The sequence below is a fragment of the Carcharodon carcharias genome, chromosome 6 (genome assembly GCF_017639515.1).
Source record: "Carcharodon carcharias isolate sCarCar2 chromosome 6, sCarCar2.pri, whole genome shotgun sequence".
Classification (NCBI taxonomy): domain Eukaryota; kingdom Metazoa; phylum Chordata; class Chondrichthyes; order Lamniformes; family Lamnidae; genus Carcharodon; species Carcharodon carcharias.
Window position 1 is genome coordinate 181,818,263 of NC_054472.1, and position 20,129 is coordinate 181,838,391.

Genomic DNA, 20,129 nt, shown 5'->3' on the forward strand with positions numbered 1-20,129 from the left:
AGAAAGAAATAGAGACAATGGAAAAGGGGACATGGTGAATTGGAGTCACGGTAGAGCAGCCACAGTAAGAAAGATTGAATTAAGGCACAGGGGAATGTTATGGCACAGCCGGTGGTAAATGCTGAGCTGCTCAAATCCCAGAGGGAAATTTGAAATGACTGCCACGGCTTGTTTTGGAATTTGTACAAATTTCAAGGTGCGTGCCTTGAATTCAGTAAGAATAAGGCCACCAAGTCTTATAGGTTTCTTATAGATATACAAATTGCTACTATGATAACTTCTAAATCCCCAAATTAATCTAACTCCCAGTTACACTTTCATTAAGGCAACAGTAAAACACAGATTTTAAAAGACACAGGCAAAGAAACATGATACCCTGAACAAGGGCAGCAGATAGATGGGAACACTACTACCTGGAAGTTTCCCTCCAAGACACTCACCACTCTGATTTGGAAATATATCACCGCTCCTGCACTGTCGCTGGGTCAAAATCCTGGAACTCCCTTCCTAACAGCACTGTGGGTGTACCTACACCACATGGACTGTAGCGGTTCAAGAAAGCAGTTCACCATCACCTTCTCAAGGGATTAGGAATGGGCAATAAATGCTGGCCCAGCCAGCGAAGCCCACACCCAATGAATGAATTAAAAAAATCCAATTCAAAATCAGTTTTCTTAACTTTAGTCTGTCGTGGACAGCAGCTTGGGGTGTAGAGGCGGAAGGCTTATCACACACGTTAGATCTTAAAATGCCTACCCTTACACACAGCCTTCGCTCCTTTAACTATATTTTCCCCTTTGAATGCAAATTCCCATTGTTTCACTATGTCTTTGGACTTTACCTTTCTAATAACAAAAATCTCTCACAGTACCAAGTTTACCAATAATCTTTGGGAAAAATAAACACATTGGCCAGGATTTTCCGGTTGTTGGGCAGGTTCGACAGGGCGAGCGGGAGCAGCCGCGAAACTGACCTCCGCCCGCAATCCGACCCCGACTGCAATTTCACACCGGCTGGTCAGTTGACAACCAGCCAGCGTGAAACAGGTGCTGCAGCACTGCCGGAGTGAGAGCGGCAGGAGCGTGAGCGCTGAAGTTCATGGGCGAGCGCAGTAAAAGCTCCATGAGGCACAGAGCTGCCTCAGGGAGCTGAAGATTTTTATCAATAAAAATAAAGAATTTTAAAATAACGAAAACATGTTCCCTCATGTGACTCTTCGCATGAGCAGGGACATGTAAAATATGAGTGCAAAAAAGTTTGTATTTTTTTTAATTGCTGGACAAAACCTCACCCCACCTGTGGATGAGGTTTCACCAAAATTGCGAAAGCCACTTGGCTTTTTAGCCCGCCCGCCAACCGAACGGTTGGACAGGCAGTGAAAAATTCCCATCAATTAGGGAATTGTTTAAGGGCCTTAATAGGCCACTTAATTGTCTGCGAGAGTGCTGCCAACTCACACACGCGTCCGCCAACCGTAATATTGCGCAAGTGCACAATGATGTTGGGACACTCGCCCGACGTCACAGCGTGTCATTTTACACTCGTTCGGTTTGGGCACAAGCCCGCCCGACCAGCCAAAAATTCCGCCCACTGTTTCTGAACTTCACTAGGTGACACATTTCACCCCTCCCTTGAAAACAATCTAGTGTGGTTTATTTAAAAATGGAAATGTTCTTTTACCCCTTACATTCTAAACTTCCCCCATGTTTACCTACTTAACATTTCAAACCTAGCTTATCTTCTAATACATCAAAGACTTCAGACCAGCTGCCTTTAATCCAATTTAAGACACACATGCACACACACACACACTTATGGGGAGAAATTTCTCCCCATTGGGGTGGGGGTGGGGCATGCAGCCAATCAGTGCCCCCAATCAGCTGGGCGCTACCATTTTACATGGGCGGGCCAATTAAGGTCCGCCCAGGGTGACACATGCCTGGAAGCGCTGAGCGCTCCCTGTACAGGCGGGAGGGGTGGGTGGGGGTGGTGGTTACCTGAGCTGGGAGCACGCGAAAGGGCATAGAAATCTCCCTGAGGTGCCTCAGGGAGATTAGTATTAAATTTAAACATTTTAATGAAGTGTTGAAATTTTTTTTATAACGTCCCCTCATGTGGAACTGTCACAGGAGCTGGGGCATGTGCACTAATTTTAATAAAAAATTTTCCGAAAATTTTAAATCATTTATGAAACCTCATCCCGCCTGCAGATGAGGTTCCACGAAAAACACGAAGGCTGCCGGGGCTCTTCGCTGCCTGCCAACCTTAAGGTTGGACCGGCAACTCAGCTGATTGCCTTCATTGCTTTTTAACAGGCCTTTGACAGTTTGGCGGGCTTGCAGCTGCCCGCTGAACTGAAAATCTAAATGCCCCACCTGCCGAGCTGAAGATTCTGCCCAAAGACACAAATACCACTATTTTACAATAAATTCCAATAACATTATTATATCTTCCTGACAGGAAAAGAAACAGAAAAGTAGGAAAAATGTAAGGAATCTAAAATTAAAATGTGCTAAATCTTTAGGAATGACTTAGCACCTAGCACCTGCAAGATTCACTGGTTTCCTTGGGGCTGCAGAGATTGTGTGGCATTAAGACATGACTCCTGTCATTACATGAGTCCTTATGTTGTTTAGTGCAAGCCCTAACTTTCTGTGGTGAGTTTAATAAGCAATTAATACACAAATGCGACAATTTCTTTGACCTCACGGAGAAGATATTGGTGAACTACTGTTTTTGCTGAGCTACTGGTGGAGCAGTGCAAATCATCCAGTAATCTGTGGCAATTCACAACTGCCGGCGTACGTCTTCCTCACCACAAATTGCTGGACGATTTACACCTTAATAACAGAAAACGCCATTAAACTGGCAAATATTTTGCCAGCAAAGTGTACAGTATCAAAATTCACGTCTCAAACGGCATATTGTTGAACTCCAGAACTGAAGATGGTCAATAAAACCAACCTTTGTTCTACAAATGTCTTCCTTGTATCAAAGATTAATCGCCTTAACAAAAATAAGTATTTTTTTGGTGATTCACACTAAAATATACCATCCTTAGACTACTTTTTACTTTTGCGGGTATTACTGCTATAAGGTTCAATATTTGTAGCTACATTTCGTGTCCTGTGCAGCAACAGTTTTCACACATAACTGGCCTGGTAATATGAAGTTGGTTCACATATTTTGTTTATTAAAGTTAAAAATAAGGTTAAGACAAACAAACTGTTGATGACATAGAATCTTCTGCTATGTGCTCGAATTGGTCCATACTGATGCTTATGCCTCACCCAAACCTCTTACCTTTCTGCTGCATCTAGCCATATCAAGCATGCTGTCCTACTCCTTTCTCCTTTATTTATCTAGCTTCCCCTTAAATGCATCAATGTTATTTGCCTCAACTGTAATAGCAAATCCCAAATTCTAACCATTCTCCAGGTAGATTCTCTTGAATTTCATTTTGTATTTAATAGTGATACCTTATATTGGTGACTGCTAGTTTTTCATTTCCTTTCAAGTGGAATCATCATTTACATGATGCATTGGAGGCAGTTCAAAGAAGATTTACTAGACTGATACCTGCAATGAGTGGGCTGTCTAATGAGGAAAGGTTGGACAGACTGGGCTTGTTTCCACTGGAGTTTAGAAGAGTGAGGGGTGATTTGATTGAAATTAACAAGATCCTGAACAGCCTTGACAAGGTGGACTTCAAAAGGATATTTCCTCTTGTGGGTGAGTCCAGAACTAGGGGGCACTGTTTTAAAATTAGGGGTTGCCCTTTTAGGACAGAGCGAGGAGAATTTTTTTTCTCTCAGAGGGTTGTGCGACTTTGGAACTCTCTGTCTCAGAAGGTGGGTTATTGAATATTTTTAAGGCAGAGGTCGATAAATTCTTGTTAGGCAAGGGAATCAAAGGGTTAGATGGCAATGTGGAAATCGAAACACAAGGTCATCAACCATGATCTTATAGAATGGTGGAGCAGGCTCGAGGGGCCGAATGGTCTACTCCTGTTTCTATTTCTTATGTTATTATTTCAACATCCACTCTATCAAACCCTTTTAAAATCAATAGCAAGCGATGGTAAAGACAACAATAAAAGTTAAATCAATGTTTTTAGTATCTGGAATCAATAAAAGAAATTGTATCATAATATAAAGTAGTGCTACGGCGCAATCCTCAAAGGTTTGTAAACTCTGTGCCAAGGGGAGAAAGAGATTCAAATCAAGAAATTGAGCATATGAGCTGAAGCCAGAACAGCATATGGACCATACCTTCTTCCAGAATAGGCCTTGAAATGACAAAAGGAATCTCCTGCAGTGGTTCCATGTATTTGTGGCCTGCACTGATCACTTTTATCTGAGGTAAGCAGATGACCAAAGTCCCAGGCATACTTGCTTCAGTATGGTACCAATTCCTCACCGTCCCAGGGATGTCACCCGCCACGATTGTGCTTGGTGAAGGCAGGCTCTCATTTGGAAAGAATACACAACATGACTGAACCTCCAGCTGAAAGAGAAGAATATAAAAGTTTCATCAAAAATCAAATAAATGCTGCTTGTAGCTGAATTTTCCAGTCACTACTGACCTCAGTTTGTACATGTTAAACATAATACTGTGGAGTTCTTCAAAAAATCAAATTGAGAAACCAGATAACACAGTCCCTTTCACCAATTTGTTAGTCCCCATAAAGACATATCTCATTCCTAACCATCAAGGTATGAACTTTATTCAATGCAGGCTCTTTGAAATTGGCCATTTTTTAAAAAGAAAAGCCAACGTGTGGCGAAGATGATCTGTGTTCAAAAACTGCCTCACTGACTCACAAAGATAAAAGGATTCATTCCAAACTAAGAGTTGTCAACTGCACCCATCCTGAAACCATGAGGAAATATTGTTGAATTGAATAGGTTTTGTGTGAAACAAAGAAGGTGATTATATTAACTCCCGCTCAGGATCTTCAAACAATAAACCAGGAAGTGGCAAATGAACCTAAGACCACTACCATATTTGAAAAGGAACTGCAAATTGTGAGGAGTCACATGGTAAGGCAGCAATGTTTCTCCCTTTGTAATCTTTTAGTGTTACCCACAGAAAGACACAGCAGCAGCAGTACTATGCCTGTAAAGAATTGGAGGCTGTAACATCACAAGATCTCCAAGCCTGTTCCTTTTCGGGTTCACCAAGACAACAAAATAACCTCCTGGTAAAGAGACTATAAGTAACTAACTTTGATACCTGCAGAAAGTCACTCCCTTCAAGGGAATCCTGAAATGGCTTCAGCAAATGTCTTTGGCTGTTGAATTCACCTAAATTACCCTTCAGGAGTGAAGACGTCTTCTTTATCAGGCCGGCAACATGCGTTTTCCAGAATAAGCCTGATCTAATTTTTTTGCTCATAACCCATAAAAGGGATGATATTCCCACCAATCTTTGAAATCTTCTACCCTAGAGTGTTGAGATGAATAGACCTTTGGACAATAAAGGGATTCGAGGGGTATGGGAATACAGTGGGAAAGTGGAGTTGAGGTGGAAGATCAGCCATCATTTTACTGAATGGTGGGGTAGGCCCCTAAGTTTTTGGTACAATCCAGTTAGGGACCAATAAAGATTTGTTTAAAGTTGAGAAGGCTTGGTCAACTGTGGTCAAACACACCACACTGTACAATAATTAGTAATATAACCAAGACAGATCCCATGGATTTCTCAGCAACCCACCCAGACATCAGTAAATAGAATGAGTCAACCGATCTCATTGAACTCTATCTCCCTCACAATTTTCTCTAAAATTTTCACTTTCAAAGAAAAGGCTTCTTAATTTCCTCAAAGTTGTTCCAACTTGGACTGCCTCAATGACAACACACCTTCCAGGGTTTCAATCTCATCTCCTGAGACTCTGTTCCCCTGGATTTCTGAGCCTGCACTGCTTACTGATACAATTTGCTCTTTAATAGCCATCCAGCTTCACTGGGCTGTCATTGCCCCTGGATTTCACCAAGCTCCAATCTCCCCAGCGACACCAAGCTATAAAAAGCTCCATGGGTATCTTAATAAGCCCTCATCCTTTCCAGCGTGGACCCAGTGACCTTCTGCCACCTTCTCAGCTTCCCAGGATTTCTCCTGAGCCCCAACTACATACAACCAGCTAACAGCAACACTTTTGCTGCCTGGAGGCTGCTAACAGCAGCATCTTTCCCCTGCTGTAGAACACACACTCCCCCAGCAAACACATAGATACAATGAAACCCTAGAACTTTCTTAAGGTCCACCCATCTCCATGACAACATAGCCTTTCAGGGTTCACTGAATACTTTTAAATCAATCGTAGCTTTAACTCCCAAAACAAAACAACGCTCTGGGCTGCATTTCTTTGCAAGCAGTGTACGCACCCCACGCCCAATGTTTCGGCTAAGTAAGCCTGCCTGCTGTTTTATGATCCTACCTTTCTAGCTGTTAGCCCCTTAAGTCAACATGGCCCAAACCTTTTAAGTGTAACAGATTCCAAGCTGCTTTAGGTGCATTTATCTTATTTTTCCACAGTTAAACTTTAATCTTCCCAAAGCTAAAAATTACCTTTAAAATATTCCTATTAAACATGAACTAGGTATTTATAATAGACTATAATAGACTAGGAATAAAGGGCAAGCCATGATATAAAAGAAGACAACAAAAGAGGGAGAAAAGATAGTGCGCAAGTGGCAAGCAGAGCACAATACATACAAAAAATGACAATTGCAAAATGGGAGGCTTACGAAGGGACTGAGAGACAGGCAGGAGGCCAAGAAATGGGAAAAGAGAAAGAGTTAGGACTATAGAAAAGTTACAGCACAGAAGGAGACCATTCAGCCCATCCTGTCCATGCCAGTCCGAGGACACCAGGTGCCCTTTCTAATCCCACCTTCCTGCACTCGGCCCATAGCCCTGCAGCTTACAGCACTTAAGGTGCAGATCCAGGTACTTTTTTAAAAGAGTTTAGAGTTTCTGCCTCTACCACCAACTCGGGCAGCGAATTCCAGACACCCACTACCCTCTGCGTAAAAAAGTTCTTCCTCATGTCCCCCCTACACCTTCTGCCACTTATCTTGAATCTATGCCCCCTGGTTCTAGAATTCTCCACCAAGGGAAACAATTTTATCCTGTCCACTCTATCTATTCCCCTCATAATTTTGTACACCTCAATCAAGTCACCTCTCAGCCTTCTTTGTTCGAAGGAAAATAACCCCAACCTGTCCAATCTCTCCTCGTAGCTACACAGTTGTCAACAATGGGATGAAGGACAAGAAAAAGAGAAGCATAATCAAGAACAGTACAGCACAGAAGGAAGACATTTAGCCCATCGAGTCTGAGCCGGCTCTTCCAAAGTACAATCCAGTTAGTCCCACTCCCCTACTCTTTCCCATATCCCTGCAAATTGTTATGATGTTGCAATTACGTCTGGCACTAATTTTAATAATGTGGAGGTGTGTCTTTTGAAGGAGACTTTAACTTACGCCTTACCTGCCCCAACAGATGAACGCAAAAGATCCAATGACAGTATTTGAAAAAAGAGCAGGGGAGTTCTGTCCAGCGCCCTGGCCAATATTTTTCCCTCAAACATCATCACTAAAGCTGATTATCTGGTCATTATCACACTGCTGTTTGTGGAAGCTTGTTCATATATGGACAGAATGGGAAACAAACAAGAAGTCAAGAGTGTTGGGTCGAAGAAATTAGAGTAAGAGCATCAGAAACTATTTTGTTTTTGCACTGCTAATAAAAAGACATTCTGTTGAAGCTTTTTGTCATGCAATCATCAGGACAGATGCAAGAATGACAAATTTCAAAGGGAACAACATGAGAAAAGGGTGCTGATTGGTTGGCAAGTCAACTCTGATTGGTCGAGGTGTTGCCATGGAGAACGCACCAGGGAACTGTTGTTCCCCAAGCTTTTGTTTAATTTAAAAAAGGTGCAATGCTTGGACTTGTTCCCTTTGTCTGCAGGGGACAGGCCCCTGTATGTGAATATATGTAGCATCTAGCAAGCGTAAATGAGTCATATTGTGAGCCTGACTTATAGCCATAAATTGGTCATTTGTCTAATTCTTAACAAACTCGGGATTGTTCAGCAAGCGATGTCCAATCACAGAATCAAATCTAACATTAAATATTATATTCTGAATTTTGCAAGCACGGGCAGGTTAAGTGCGGTCAGTACTCTGCCTAGTGCAAATGACTGAAGGGATGTGCTGTTTGAAACAATCTGTCAGTCGTTGGGATGTACAGCTCCATACATGGCATCGTACCAGCACTGAAATTAATATACTACATTACTCATTTGTGTGGCAGGCAGAATTTACTTTTGGATTAATAGCAGCATCCTGTTAATGGACAGTACCACTCGTTGTTAGGATCATAACTTTCAAGACTGATTTTTTTATTTTACAAAATGGAAGGATATACACTTGGATTCTAATCTGGGAATTTTTTTTAAAAAAGGTCATAGATTCACCTCGGAACTATCAGCAAGCAGCCTCTTCCAAGAAATCACCTGATTTTTATGGTACTTGAGGAAGATCTGGTTGTTTGTTTTGAACCGCAATCGATTTAACTGATGGGGGGAAAAAACTGAAAAGGCAAAGGTTGGTAACTTGCTGGAAATCGCATGGGAGAGAGAAAAAAACTTAAGTTGGGAACCTGCTGGTTTTGAAGGCATGTTTGTTAGCAATAAACTGAGGAAGGAAGGCAACCCGAACTGGCTCTCTCTCTCTCCACCTTGCCTGCAATTGGGTGTGGCTATCAACCTGTAGCCAGAGAAGCTTCTGAGTGTAGCTGGCCTACATTTCAACCTGCAAAGCTTAGACCAGTTGGGGAGAACTTCCAGATGTCAATCAGGACCAGCGGCCCGGATTCACATAGGAGAACTCCATTTCGACAACGTCAAGACCTTGCGAACTTTATACTTTATTTTATAATGCCCATCCTCTAAAGCTCATCTTTGCAGGTAGACTCTACCTCCTTTATTTGGCTGTGTGTGCATGTGAGTGCATGCCTGTGTGTGTGCTGGGGGAATTCTTTAGAAAGAGATAGATAGTTATACTTCCCGATTACAATTGTGTGTTAACCAGTACTTGCAGCTTGTCAAAAAGAAGTTTTGTTTTATAATAAACAATCATTCTGAGTTTATTGAAAGAAGCCTGGTCAAAGACACTTTTATTCTGGGCATCAGTAGGGGAAATAGGCGACTGGCCATTTTGGTGAGAAAATTAAGCTGTTAAATTAATAGTACAGCCTGCGGAGTAGTGGGGCTAGATCGTAAGCGCACTCCTCCCATCCTGGTTATAACAGTGTTGCTACTACACAGTAGCAGCGTGAAATGGCTAACTTCACCCACTGCTCAAATTTTTTCTTTTAAATACCTTACCCAGGGTAATCTGAGGTAGACAGGGCATTTTTTGAGGTCTGCAAGTGGTGGTCTTAGGCCATTCTTTCTGCCTGGAAGGAGCACTACCAGAACCTTCTCAATTGGGAGTCTAAAGTATCAGACAAAACCATCAACACAATCCCTCTACAGCTTTAGAGATCATATATGGGACATTTATATTGTCAACACTTGCTGTGATACAAAAGGCTATCCAACAGATGAAGAGCAACAAGGTGCGTGGTCCGGATAACATTCCTGCAGAAATCTTTAAAGCTGGTGGTTATGGAGTCTTGCTCAAACTCTCAGGCCATTATAAAAAAATCTTCCAACTTGCATTTTGCCATCACTGTTTCACTTTTCAAAAAGGGTAATAAATCAATTTGGGAGAATAATAGACGCATATCCCTTTTATCACTGTGGCAAGATTCTCACATGAATCCTCCAGAGCCACCTCTTACCCATCAAAGAAGACATCCTCCAAGGGATCCTATATGGTTTATAGCTGTCCAGAGGAACCACATGCATGATCTCTGTTGCACAACAAATCCAAGAAAAGCGTCTGGAAAAACGCAAAAACTTCATATCGCCTTTGTTAATCTTTCAATGGCCTGTGACTCCATTAGCCACCAAGCCCTTTGGAAACTCCTCCAGAGGCTTGGATGCCCAGCAAAATTTGTTACTATCCTGCGACTCCTGCATGACTCTATGGCAACAACTGTCCCTTGTATTGGATTGGAGGCCAAGCCCTTTCATATTTGGACAGGTGTCAAGCAATGCTGCATGACTGTGCCAACTCCCTTCACTGTCTACCTCAGCCGGGTCATGGAATTAATTAGTGAACAACTTCCACAAGAGGTAGAATTGAATTTTAACTCGACAGGGAAGCTTTTGAATCTCAATAAGTCCGAGAGTTAAGACTAAGATAACCCTCCAGCATATCCGCGACTTACAGTAAATCGACGACCGTGCACTTGTAGCCCACACTGCAAGCAACATTCAGACCACCTTCAACTCCACATACAAAAGGGCTGGTCTCAACATCAGCAAAACTAAAATCCTCCACCAGTCCTCCCCTTGGACAAACACCTACAACTTTAGCTATTGTTATTAATGGGGAGACTTTAGAAGTTGTTGAACCCTTCCTGTATCTTGGCAGCTACCTTTCTTAAAAGGTCACCATCTAAGAGAAGATCTAGCACAGAATCAGCTGTGCCAGCACATCCTTCCAAAAATTGTGCAACCGGGTCTTTGACAAGAGATTTCCATAAGAGAATAAAGCCTTCAGTCTACAATGCTGTTGTTGTCTCCACCCTTTCATATGGCATGTATTGGGTCATCTACCAAGATACCTCTGGGTGCTGCAGTATTTCGACCAGTGGTGTCTCTGCAGCATAATCAAAGTGGGACAACAGGGAAACAAATTCCAGCATCTTCACTGAAACAAATTCCTCCAGCATTACAACCATGATTGTGCAAAGTCAGCTCCACTGCTCTGGACACTGCATCCGCATGCTGCATAATCGAGTTCCAAAGCTGATGATCCTTTCATAACTTAAGGATGGCACACAATCTCAAGGAGGACAAAGCAAACATTTTATGGACACTCTGAAGGCCTCACTGAAAAGGGGACAAATTGATATCCTTGTGTGGGAGGAACTTGCCCTAAACCATGCCATGTGGTGGCACCTGATCCAACAAGCCACAATACAATCAGAAACAGACCGCATGAACTCTGCTGTAGCCAAGTGACAAAAATGGAAGGATAGCGAGCAGAACCCTAGCTCAAGAAGTCCTCTTCCTCAGGGAAACTCTTGTCCTCTCTGTCCAAAGACCTGTGGCTCTGAATTGGCCTGCTGAGTCACCAGAGGAAACTCAAATCATGAAACCTGGCAAACATCAGGGGATGACGACAATGAGATGCTGGATAGGCTTTGGGAGTGAAGAAGGGAGTTACTCACCACAACATTCCCAGCCTCTGACTTGTTTTTATAGCCACAATAATTATGTGGCTGGCCCTGTTCAGTTTCTGGTCAATGGTAATGCCCAGTGATCTAGGGGGAATTCAATGATGCTAACCTTTTGAACATTAATGAAAAATAACTTGATTTTCTCTTGTTGGAAATGGTCTTTGCCAGACACTCGTGTGGCACAAATGTTACTAGCCACTTATAAGCCAAAGCCCGAATGTGGTCCAGAACTTCCTGCATTTGGGCACAGACTGATTCACAGACGAGGTTTTGTGAATGGTACAGAAAGCTATAATCATCAGGAAATCATCTCCACTTCTGACATAAAGTGATAAGTGGAGCAGCTGATGATGTTTCAGGACACTGCAGAAAAAGAGCTTCTTCTTGGTTGTGAGCATCCTTCTTTATTTTTTTCATGGGATGGCTTACTAGTCCAGTGATAGTACCACTATGCCATGATCTCCCCACAAGATCAACCTATTAACTAGCAAGTTCATATTAGCACCACATAACAGTTCTGTGATTTAAAAAAACACGTAAAGAGCCAATAATTGAATTTATTATAAAACCAGACATTTCTTTTGGCAGCATTCTATTTAACATGCTTGCAATCTTTCTAATTAGTAATTTGGCCTTCCTTCCTGAACTCAATCAAACATAACTTCAGTGTTTAGAAAAGAATAGAAATGCATATCACTAATTGGAGCAAAATCAATGGAGGTGAAGAAGAGTCATATGGACTCGAAATGTTAACTCTATTTCTCTCTCCACAGATGCTGCCAGACCTGCTAAGTTGGTCCACGATTTTCTGTTTTTATATCAACAGGGATGGAGATAGGGGTTCCAACCTGTCGACAGGTCACAGAAAAGTAAGCAGAATTGCACAATCTGATCCTTAAAAAAGTGACAAAAATTCGAGAATCAAATGTAATAAGAATAGATTTTGACTAAATGAGACACCATAAATGAGTGGCCTTAATCATATCCTACCCACTCCTTTCTCTTGGTGTACAGCCTTGGTTCAAACATGATTAAAAGAGCTGAACTTCAGAGGTGAGTTGAGAGTGACTACCTTTGAACTGCTGCAGGTAGGTGTAGGTACACCCACTGTGCTGTTAGGAAGGGAGTTCCAGAATTTTGCCCAAACGACAGTGAAGGAATGGCGATATATTTCCAAGTCAGAATGGTGAGTGACTTGGAGGAGAACTTCCAGGTGGGGGTGTTCCCATCTATCCGCTGCCCTTGTCCTACTAGATGATAGTGATCGTGGGTTTGGAAGGTGCTGTCTAAGGAGCCTTGGTGAATTCCTGCAGTGCATCTTGTAGATGGTACACACTGCTGCTACTGTGTGTTGACGGTGGACAAAGCGATTGTTTGTGGATGTGGTGCAAATCAAGCGGGCTGCTTTGCCCTGGACGGTGTCCAGCTCCTTGAGTGTTGTGGCAGCTGCACTCATCCAGGCAAGTGGTGAGTATTCCATCACACTCCTGACTTGTGCCTTGTAGATGGTGCACAGGCTTAGGGGAGTCAGGAGCTGAGTTACTCTTCACAAAATTCCTAGCCTCTGTCCTGCTCTTTTAGCCATAGTATTTATCTGGCTAGTCCAGTTCAGTTTCTAGTCAATGGTAACCCCCACCCCAGATCATGATAGTGGGGGATTCAGCGATGGTAGTGCCATTGAACATCAAGGGACTGTGGTTGGATTCTCTCTTGCTGGAGATGATCATTGCCTGGCACTTGTGTGGCACAAATGTTACTTGCCACATGTCAGCTCAAGCCTGAGCATTGTCCAGGTCTTGCTGCATTTGGACACGGACTGCTTCAGTATCTGAGGAGTCATCAATGGTACTGGGCATTGTGCAATCATCAGCAAACATCCCCACTTCTGACCTTATGATGGAAGGAAGGTCATTGATGAAGCACCTGAAGATGATTGGGCAGAGGACATTACCCTGAGGAACTCCTGCAGTGATGCCCTGGAACTGAGATGAATGACCTCCAACAACTACAACCATCTTCCTTTGTGCTAGGTATGACTCCAACCAGTGAAGAGTTTTCCCCCGATTCCCATTGACTCCAGTTTTGCTAGGGCTCCTTGATGCCACACTTGGTTAAATACGGCCTTGATGTCAAGAACAGTCATTCTCACTTCCCCTCAGGAGTTCAGCTCTTTTGTCCATGTTTGAACCAAGGCTGTAATGAGGTCAGGAGTTGAATAGCCCTGGCGGAACCCAAACTGGGCATCAGGTTATTGCTAAGCAAGAGCTGCTTGATAGCACTGTTGATGACCTCTTCCATTACTTTACTGATGATCGAGAGTAAACCAATGGTGATAATTGGCCGATTGGGTTTGTCCTGCAGTGTGTGTACAGGACATACCTGTGCAAATTTCTACATAGCCGGCTAGATGCCAGTGTTGTAGCTGTACTCAAACAGTTTGGCTAGGGGCACAGCAAGTTCTGGAGCACAAATCTTCAGTACTATTGCCAGAATATTGTCAGGGCTCATAGCTTTTGCACTATCCAATATCTTCAGCCGTTTCTTGATATCACTTGAAATGAACTGAATTGGCTGAAGATTGGCATCTGTGATGCAGGGGACCTCTAGAGGTGGTCACTCAGCACTTCTGGCTGAAGATTGTGGCAAGTGCTTCAGCCTTATCTTTTGCACTGATGTGCCGGGCTCCCCCATCATTGAAGATGGGGATATTTGTGGAGCCTCCTCCTCCTGTGAGTTGTTTCATTGTCCACCACCCTTCGCAAGTGGATGTGGTAAGACTGCAGAGCTTAGAACTGATCCGTTAATTGTGGGATCGCTTAGCTCTGTCTATCACTTGCTGCTTATGCTGTTTGGCATGCAAGTAGTCCTGTGTTATAGCTTCACCAGGTTGACACCTCATTTTTAGGTATGCCTGGTGCTGGTCCTGGCATGCTCTCCTGCACTCTTTATTGGGGGGGAGGGGGGTGGGTGGTTTGGCGGGCCAAGAAGTTACAAATTGTTTTCAAGTACAATTCTGCTGCTGATGGCCCACAGCGCCTCATGGATGCCCAGTCTTGAGTTGCTAGATCTGTTGGAAATCTATTCCATTTAGCACAGTGGTTGTGCCACACAACACGATGGAAGGTATCCCTCAGTGTGAAGGCGGGATTTTGTTTCCACAATGACTGTGCGGTTGTTACTCCTGCCGATACTGTCATGGACACATACATCGGTGGCAAGCAGGTTGGTTGGTGAGGATGAGGTCAAGTATGTTTTTCCCTCTTGTCTTCTCTCATCACCTGCCACAGGCTCAGTCAAGCAGTTCTGTCCTTCAGGACTCAGCCAGCTCAGTCAGTAATGATGCTACTGAGCCACTCTTGGTGATGGACATTGGAGTCCACACCCAGAGTACATTCTGCATCCTTTCCACCTTCGGTGTTTCCTCCAAGTAGTGTTCAACATGAATGAACACATTCATCAGCTGAGGGAGGGCGGTATGTGGTAATCAGCAGGAGGTTTCCTTGCCCATAGTTAACCTAGTGCCATGAGTCCAGAGTCAATGTTGAGGACTCCCAGGGCAACTCCCTGCCAACAGTGTGCCTCTGTGCCGTCACCTCTGCTGGGTCTGTGCCGGTGGCAAGATATTATGTCAGGCTGTTGCTTGACTCATCCGAGACAGCTCTCCGAATTTTGGCACTAGCCCCCCAGATGCAGAGCCAACTGGGCTGAGTTTGCTATTGCTGATGCCTAGATCGATGCCAGGTGGTCCGTCTGGTTCCATTCCTTTTAGATTTTTTTTAGCAGATTGATACAACTGAGTGGCTTGCTAGGTCATTTCAGAGGGCAGTTGAGAGTCAAGCACATTACTGTGGGTCTGGAGTCACATATAGGCCAGATGGCAGAGTTTCTTCCCCAAATGACATTACTGAACCAGGTGGGCTTTTACAGCAATTGACATGGTTTCATGGTCATTGTTAGACTTTTAATTCCAGATTTTTATTGAATTCAAATTTCACCATCTGCTGTGGTGGGATTCGAACCCTGGTCCCCAGAGCATTACCCTGGGTCTTTGGATTACTCATCCAGCGACAATACCACTACACCACCACCACCACCAGATATGGAAACAGGTAAACAGGTTATAGCTGCATATGACAAGATCTGGACAACCTTCAGAACATGGCTGGTAAGTAGCAAATCACATTCGTGTCATACAAGTGCCAAGCAATGACCATCTCCAACAAGAAAGAATATAACCACCCCCCATAACATTCAGTGGCATCACTATTGTTGAATTCCCCACCCTCAACATCCTGGGGTTTACCATTGACCAGAAACTGAAATGGACCAGGGGCAGATCAGGTCAAAGCCTTGGAATTCTGCATCAAGTAACTCACCTCCTGACTTCACCAAGCCTGTCCACCAATCACACAGTACAAAACAGGTGTGATGGAATACTCTCCATTTGCCTGGAATAACACAGTTTCAAAAAGACTCAAGAAGCTAGATGACATCTCTGTCAAAGCAGCCTGGTGACTTGCTGCATTGCAACTTACATATGACACACACTGCCACTGTGCATCAGTGGTGGTGGGAGTGAGTGTTTAAGATGGTGGATGGGATATCAATCAAGTGGGCTGCTTTGTCCTGGATGGCGGCAAGCTTCCCAAGTGTCACTGGAGCTGCAACCATGCAGGCAAGTGGAGAGTATTCCATCACATTCCTGACTTGAGCCTAAATAGCAGTATGGCAACAGGTATTCGGAATACACTGTTTAAAATGAAAAAGAATAGACAGACAATATATTTGTGGACACCAACTGACATGAAGGCGAATTGTAAGAGATGAGAATTTTGACCTGCAATGTTGACCAATTTATGCATTAGTTACTCTATGCATCAGCAGATGCAATATTTTTTCATCCCTTCTTCTGGATACAGCTTACACCAATAGGCACCTACTGTTCATCATTGAAAGCCTAGATTTCCTCTTTTAAACATCTAATGGGTTCAATCTAAGGTGCTCTGCAGGACAAGTAGCAGCCCCTGGGAGTTTATTGCAGCTCTAAAGCCACATAAGTTGTGTCGCCCAGGATTACTTGGATGCCATGTGGAAAGTAGGTAGCTGATAGAGGAGGTTCGGCTGCCTTCCATAAAAATTACTTTTATGTTTTCCATTAGGTGGTTCCTGTAAAAAAATGGTAACATAACACAATTTCAAATGAGGACAAAAGCAAGCTGATGGTTTACTATAATAAATTGCAGCTGCAGTGGCAACAAGCAGAGCTGAAATACTCTTTCCATAAATACTGAGAGATGGAACAGGAACCTGCTCTATCTAGGGAATGGTGTTTTAGAATCATTACACCATGCCTTGCTCATTCTGGAAAAAATTGTTATTAATCAACAAAGAGATACGCGATGGATGATTAACTATAAATTGTTTATGCAGTAAATGCGTTGACAAGCCTAGGATTACAAAGATCTAAAACTCAAACTGTTAACATGTGCTTACCATTGCCATGAGCTGCATGAACTACAGTACCATTTTTTTAAAAAGACACTGGTGAGGGACATTTGATGAACTATAGCACATCAGTACAGTAACTAGCTTCATAGTTGCAAATCTGCAGAAATTTAAACATCTGTAACATTACAAGAGAGTTTTAAATCCAAAACAAACAACCTTGGATCAATAAACGACTGATCAAAGGCATAATTAAGCTCTGCATGTGCCTTAAATAGCATTATACCAGAAACAAACAAAGACTTTTAATGTAACAATCTATTTATTTTTTTAATTCAACTTCTATTTTTCAGTAATGAATTCTTGTCAGTTTGTTTAAGCAACACTGTACCGAATAATAGCTTAAAAAAGGAACATTTACGATCTGCATGCCAGACTGGCATATAATCAAAGCTTTCTGCATTATCACACACTAAGTCATTCAGCAAATGAAGATTCTGTGATTCAGAGTGCAGCTGAACACATTTAAGGGGGTTGCATTGTCAGGAATTTCCGGCTTGCTAGCCAGAAATTCCAGATATAAACAAACTGACCACTCAACAGTATCCAGGATGGCAATGGACTACGAGCCTGCTTGAATCTTATCAATATATCTTGCTACCCAAACCTAAAAATTTGCAAAATATCCTCCGCAGGACTGAAGAAAGGAAGTAAACTTCCCACAACTCAATAACATTTGATTTTAAATATTAGTGTGTTAAATGACTACAAACGTTTGAAAGAAATATTTATGTAGAGTTTTTAGATGAAGAATGTGCTATTTAGATCCCCTGAGAAATTGTATTCTTGGAAAGAATATGACAATCTTCAATTCTCCAACCATCTTGGATGCTGTTGCTGTTGGCAACAGCTGAAGTAACATGAAGTTTGAAACACAGTTGTTCACCACCATAACTCCCAGCTAGTTGGAACAGCCTTTACCACACTGCTTCGGAGGCTCACGATTTAGCTTCAGAAACACTGACCAGGCTACTTCTCAAATCAAAGTCTTGGATTTTTACATTACGGTGCGGAAACAAATAACACTCTCACGTCTTGGAGACATAAACTACTCCAATACTCCAGTGTAGTGCTGAGGGTGTGTATCACTGCCGGAGGAGCTGTTGTTTGCATGAGGCTTTAAACTAACACCCCGAAGGCCTTCTCAGGTGGATATCAAAGATCCAATGGCACTGAAGAGCAAGGGAGTTCCCCTGCTATCTGGACCGACATAAATCCCTCAGCCAACAGATAATCTGGGCATTTGTCTCATTGCTGTTTGTTGGCGTCTCTGTGATGTGTGTGTGTCACATTTCCTACAACACTTCAAAACTGCTTCATTGGCTGTAAAATGCTCTATGACGTCCTGAGGTCATGAAAGACACGAAAACATTGTAAATTCTTTATTTTTTTCCACACAGTGCCAACCATGCTGAAATGTCAGGAGTAGCATGAAGAAATCAAACAAAAATCTAATACTGCTGAAAACAAAACTTTTTACAACAATTTTACGTGAAGGAAAGCAAATTTCTTCCATTCACTCTGTCTTTCCCCATCCTCTCCCTCCTTTAGAAACTTTTATTCTTCTTAAAAGCAACTTAATTTTGTTCTTCACTTCTGAACTTCCTGGGTACCATCATATATGTTCAAGATGGATACAAGCTTTAACATGTCCTCAGAAGAGACTCCAAAATGAGCTCTTTCTTCAAATGATTTAATTTTTATTCATTCATGTGATATGAGCTTTGCTGGCAAGGCCAGCATTTATTTCCCATCCTTCAATGCACTTACGAAGGTGGTGGTGAGCTGCCTTCTGAACCACTGCAGTCTGTCCTGTGCAGGTACACCCACAGTGCTGTTAGGGAGTTCCAGGGTTTTAAGCCAGTGAGGGTGAAGTAATGGCAATACAGTTCCAAGTCAAGATGTCTTGGGACTTGGAGGGGAAATAGCAGGTGGTGGTGTTCCCATGCGTTTGTTGATCTAGTCCTTTTATGTGGTAGAGGTTGCAAGTTTGGAAGGTATCAGCAAAGAACCCTTGGTGAGTAATGCTTCAGTTGATAGATAGGGTGCCAATTAAGTGGGCTGCTTTGTCCTGGATGGCATCTACGAGTGTTGATGGAGCTGCAGCCATCTAGGCAAATATCGAGGTGAGTTACTCGCCACAGAATTCTCAGTCTCTGATCTCCTCGTGTAGCCACAGTATTTATATAGCTGGTCCAGTTCAGTTTCTGGTCAATGGTAACCAAGGATCTTGATGACAACAGATTCAGTGATGGCAACATCATTGAGCATCAAGGGGAGATGGTTAGATTCTCTCTTCTTGGAGATGGTCATTGCTTGGCACATATAAAATGAACATTCCTGCCTGAGTGTTATCCAGGCCTTGCTGCATACAGGCACAGACTGCTTCTGTATCTGACGAATTGCAAATGGTACTGAACACTGCAATCATCAGTGAACAACCCCACTTCTGACCTTGTGATGGAAGTCAGGTCATTCAAAAAGCAGCTGAAGAAGATTGAGCCTAGGACAGTGCCCTGAGGGATTCCTGCAGTGATGTCCTGGGGCTGAGATATCTGGCCTCCAACAACCACAGCCATCTTCCTTTGTGATAGTTAGGACTCCAACCAGCAGAGAGCTTTCCACCCGATTCCCACTGACTTCAATTTTGCTGGGGCTCCTTGACACCACACTTGGTCAAATGCTGTCTTGGTGTCAAGGGCAGTCACTCTCACCTCACCTCCAGAGTTCAGCTCTTTTGTCCATATTTGGACCAAGGCTGTGCCGTCCTAGAGGAATGCAAACTGAGCAGTAAGCAGGTTATTGCTGAGCAAGTGTTACATGACAGCATTGTCAACCACACCTTCCATCATTTTGCTGCTGGTTAACAGTAGGCTGATGGAGTGGGGGGACTGGGTTTGTATTGGTTTTGTTGTGCACAGAACATGCCTGGGTCAGGTAGATGCCAATATTGCGGCTGTACTGGAACAGCTTGGCTAGGGACATGGCTAATTCTGGAGCACAAATCTTCAGTGCTATTGCTGGAATGTTGTCGGGGCCCACAGCCTTTGCAGTATCAGCCCCATCAGCCATTTCTTGATATCACGTGGAGTGAATCGAATTGGCTGAAGGCTTTCATCTGTGATGGTGGGAACCTCAGGAACAGGTTGAGATGGTATGCCTGGTGCTGCTCCTGAGCTTCCTGCATTCTTCATTTAACTAGGACTGATGGTATTGGAAGAGAGGGATATGCCGGACATTGTGGTGAAAGATTGGGGTTG

The 20,129-nt window shown here is 43.2% G+C and overlaps 1 protein-coding gene across 7 annotated transcripts in view; it reads right to left on the reverse strand.

Annotated features, from left to right (window-relative positions):
- The window catches only part of LOC121278899 (vacuolar protein sorting-associated protein 13B-like), a 1,102,197-nt gene that overhangs the window by 421,590 nt on the left and 660,478 nt on the right, over nt 1–20,129 (reverse strand). For all 7 annotated transcript variants that reach the window (XR_005943292.1, XM_041189400.1, XM_041189399.1 and 4 more), the window contains one exon: nt 4,272–4,506. Coding sequence is in view for 6 of the 7 variants with exons in the window: in XM_041189400.1 (XP_041045334.1) it covers nt 4,272–4,506 (235 nt within the window). In the remaining variant the exon portion in view is untranslated. The remainder of the gene's footprint in view (nt 1–4,271; nt 4,507–20,129) is intronic.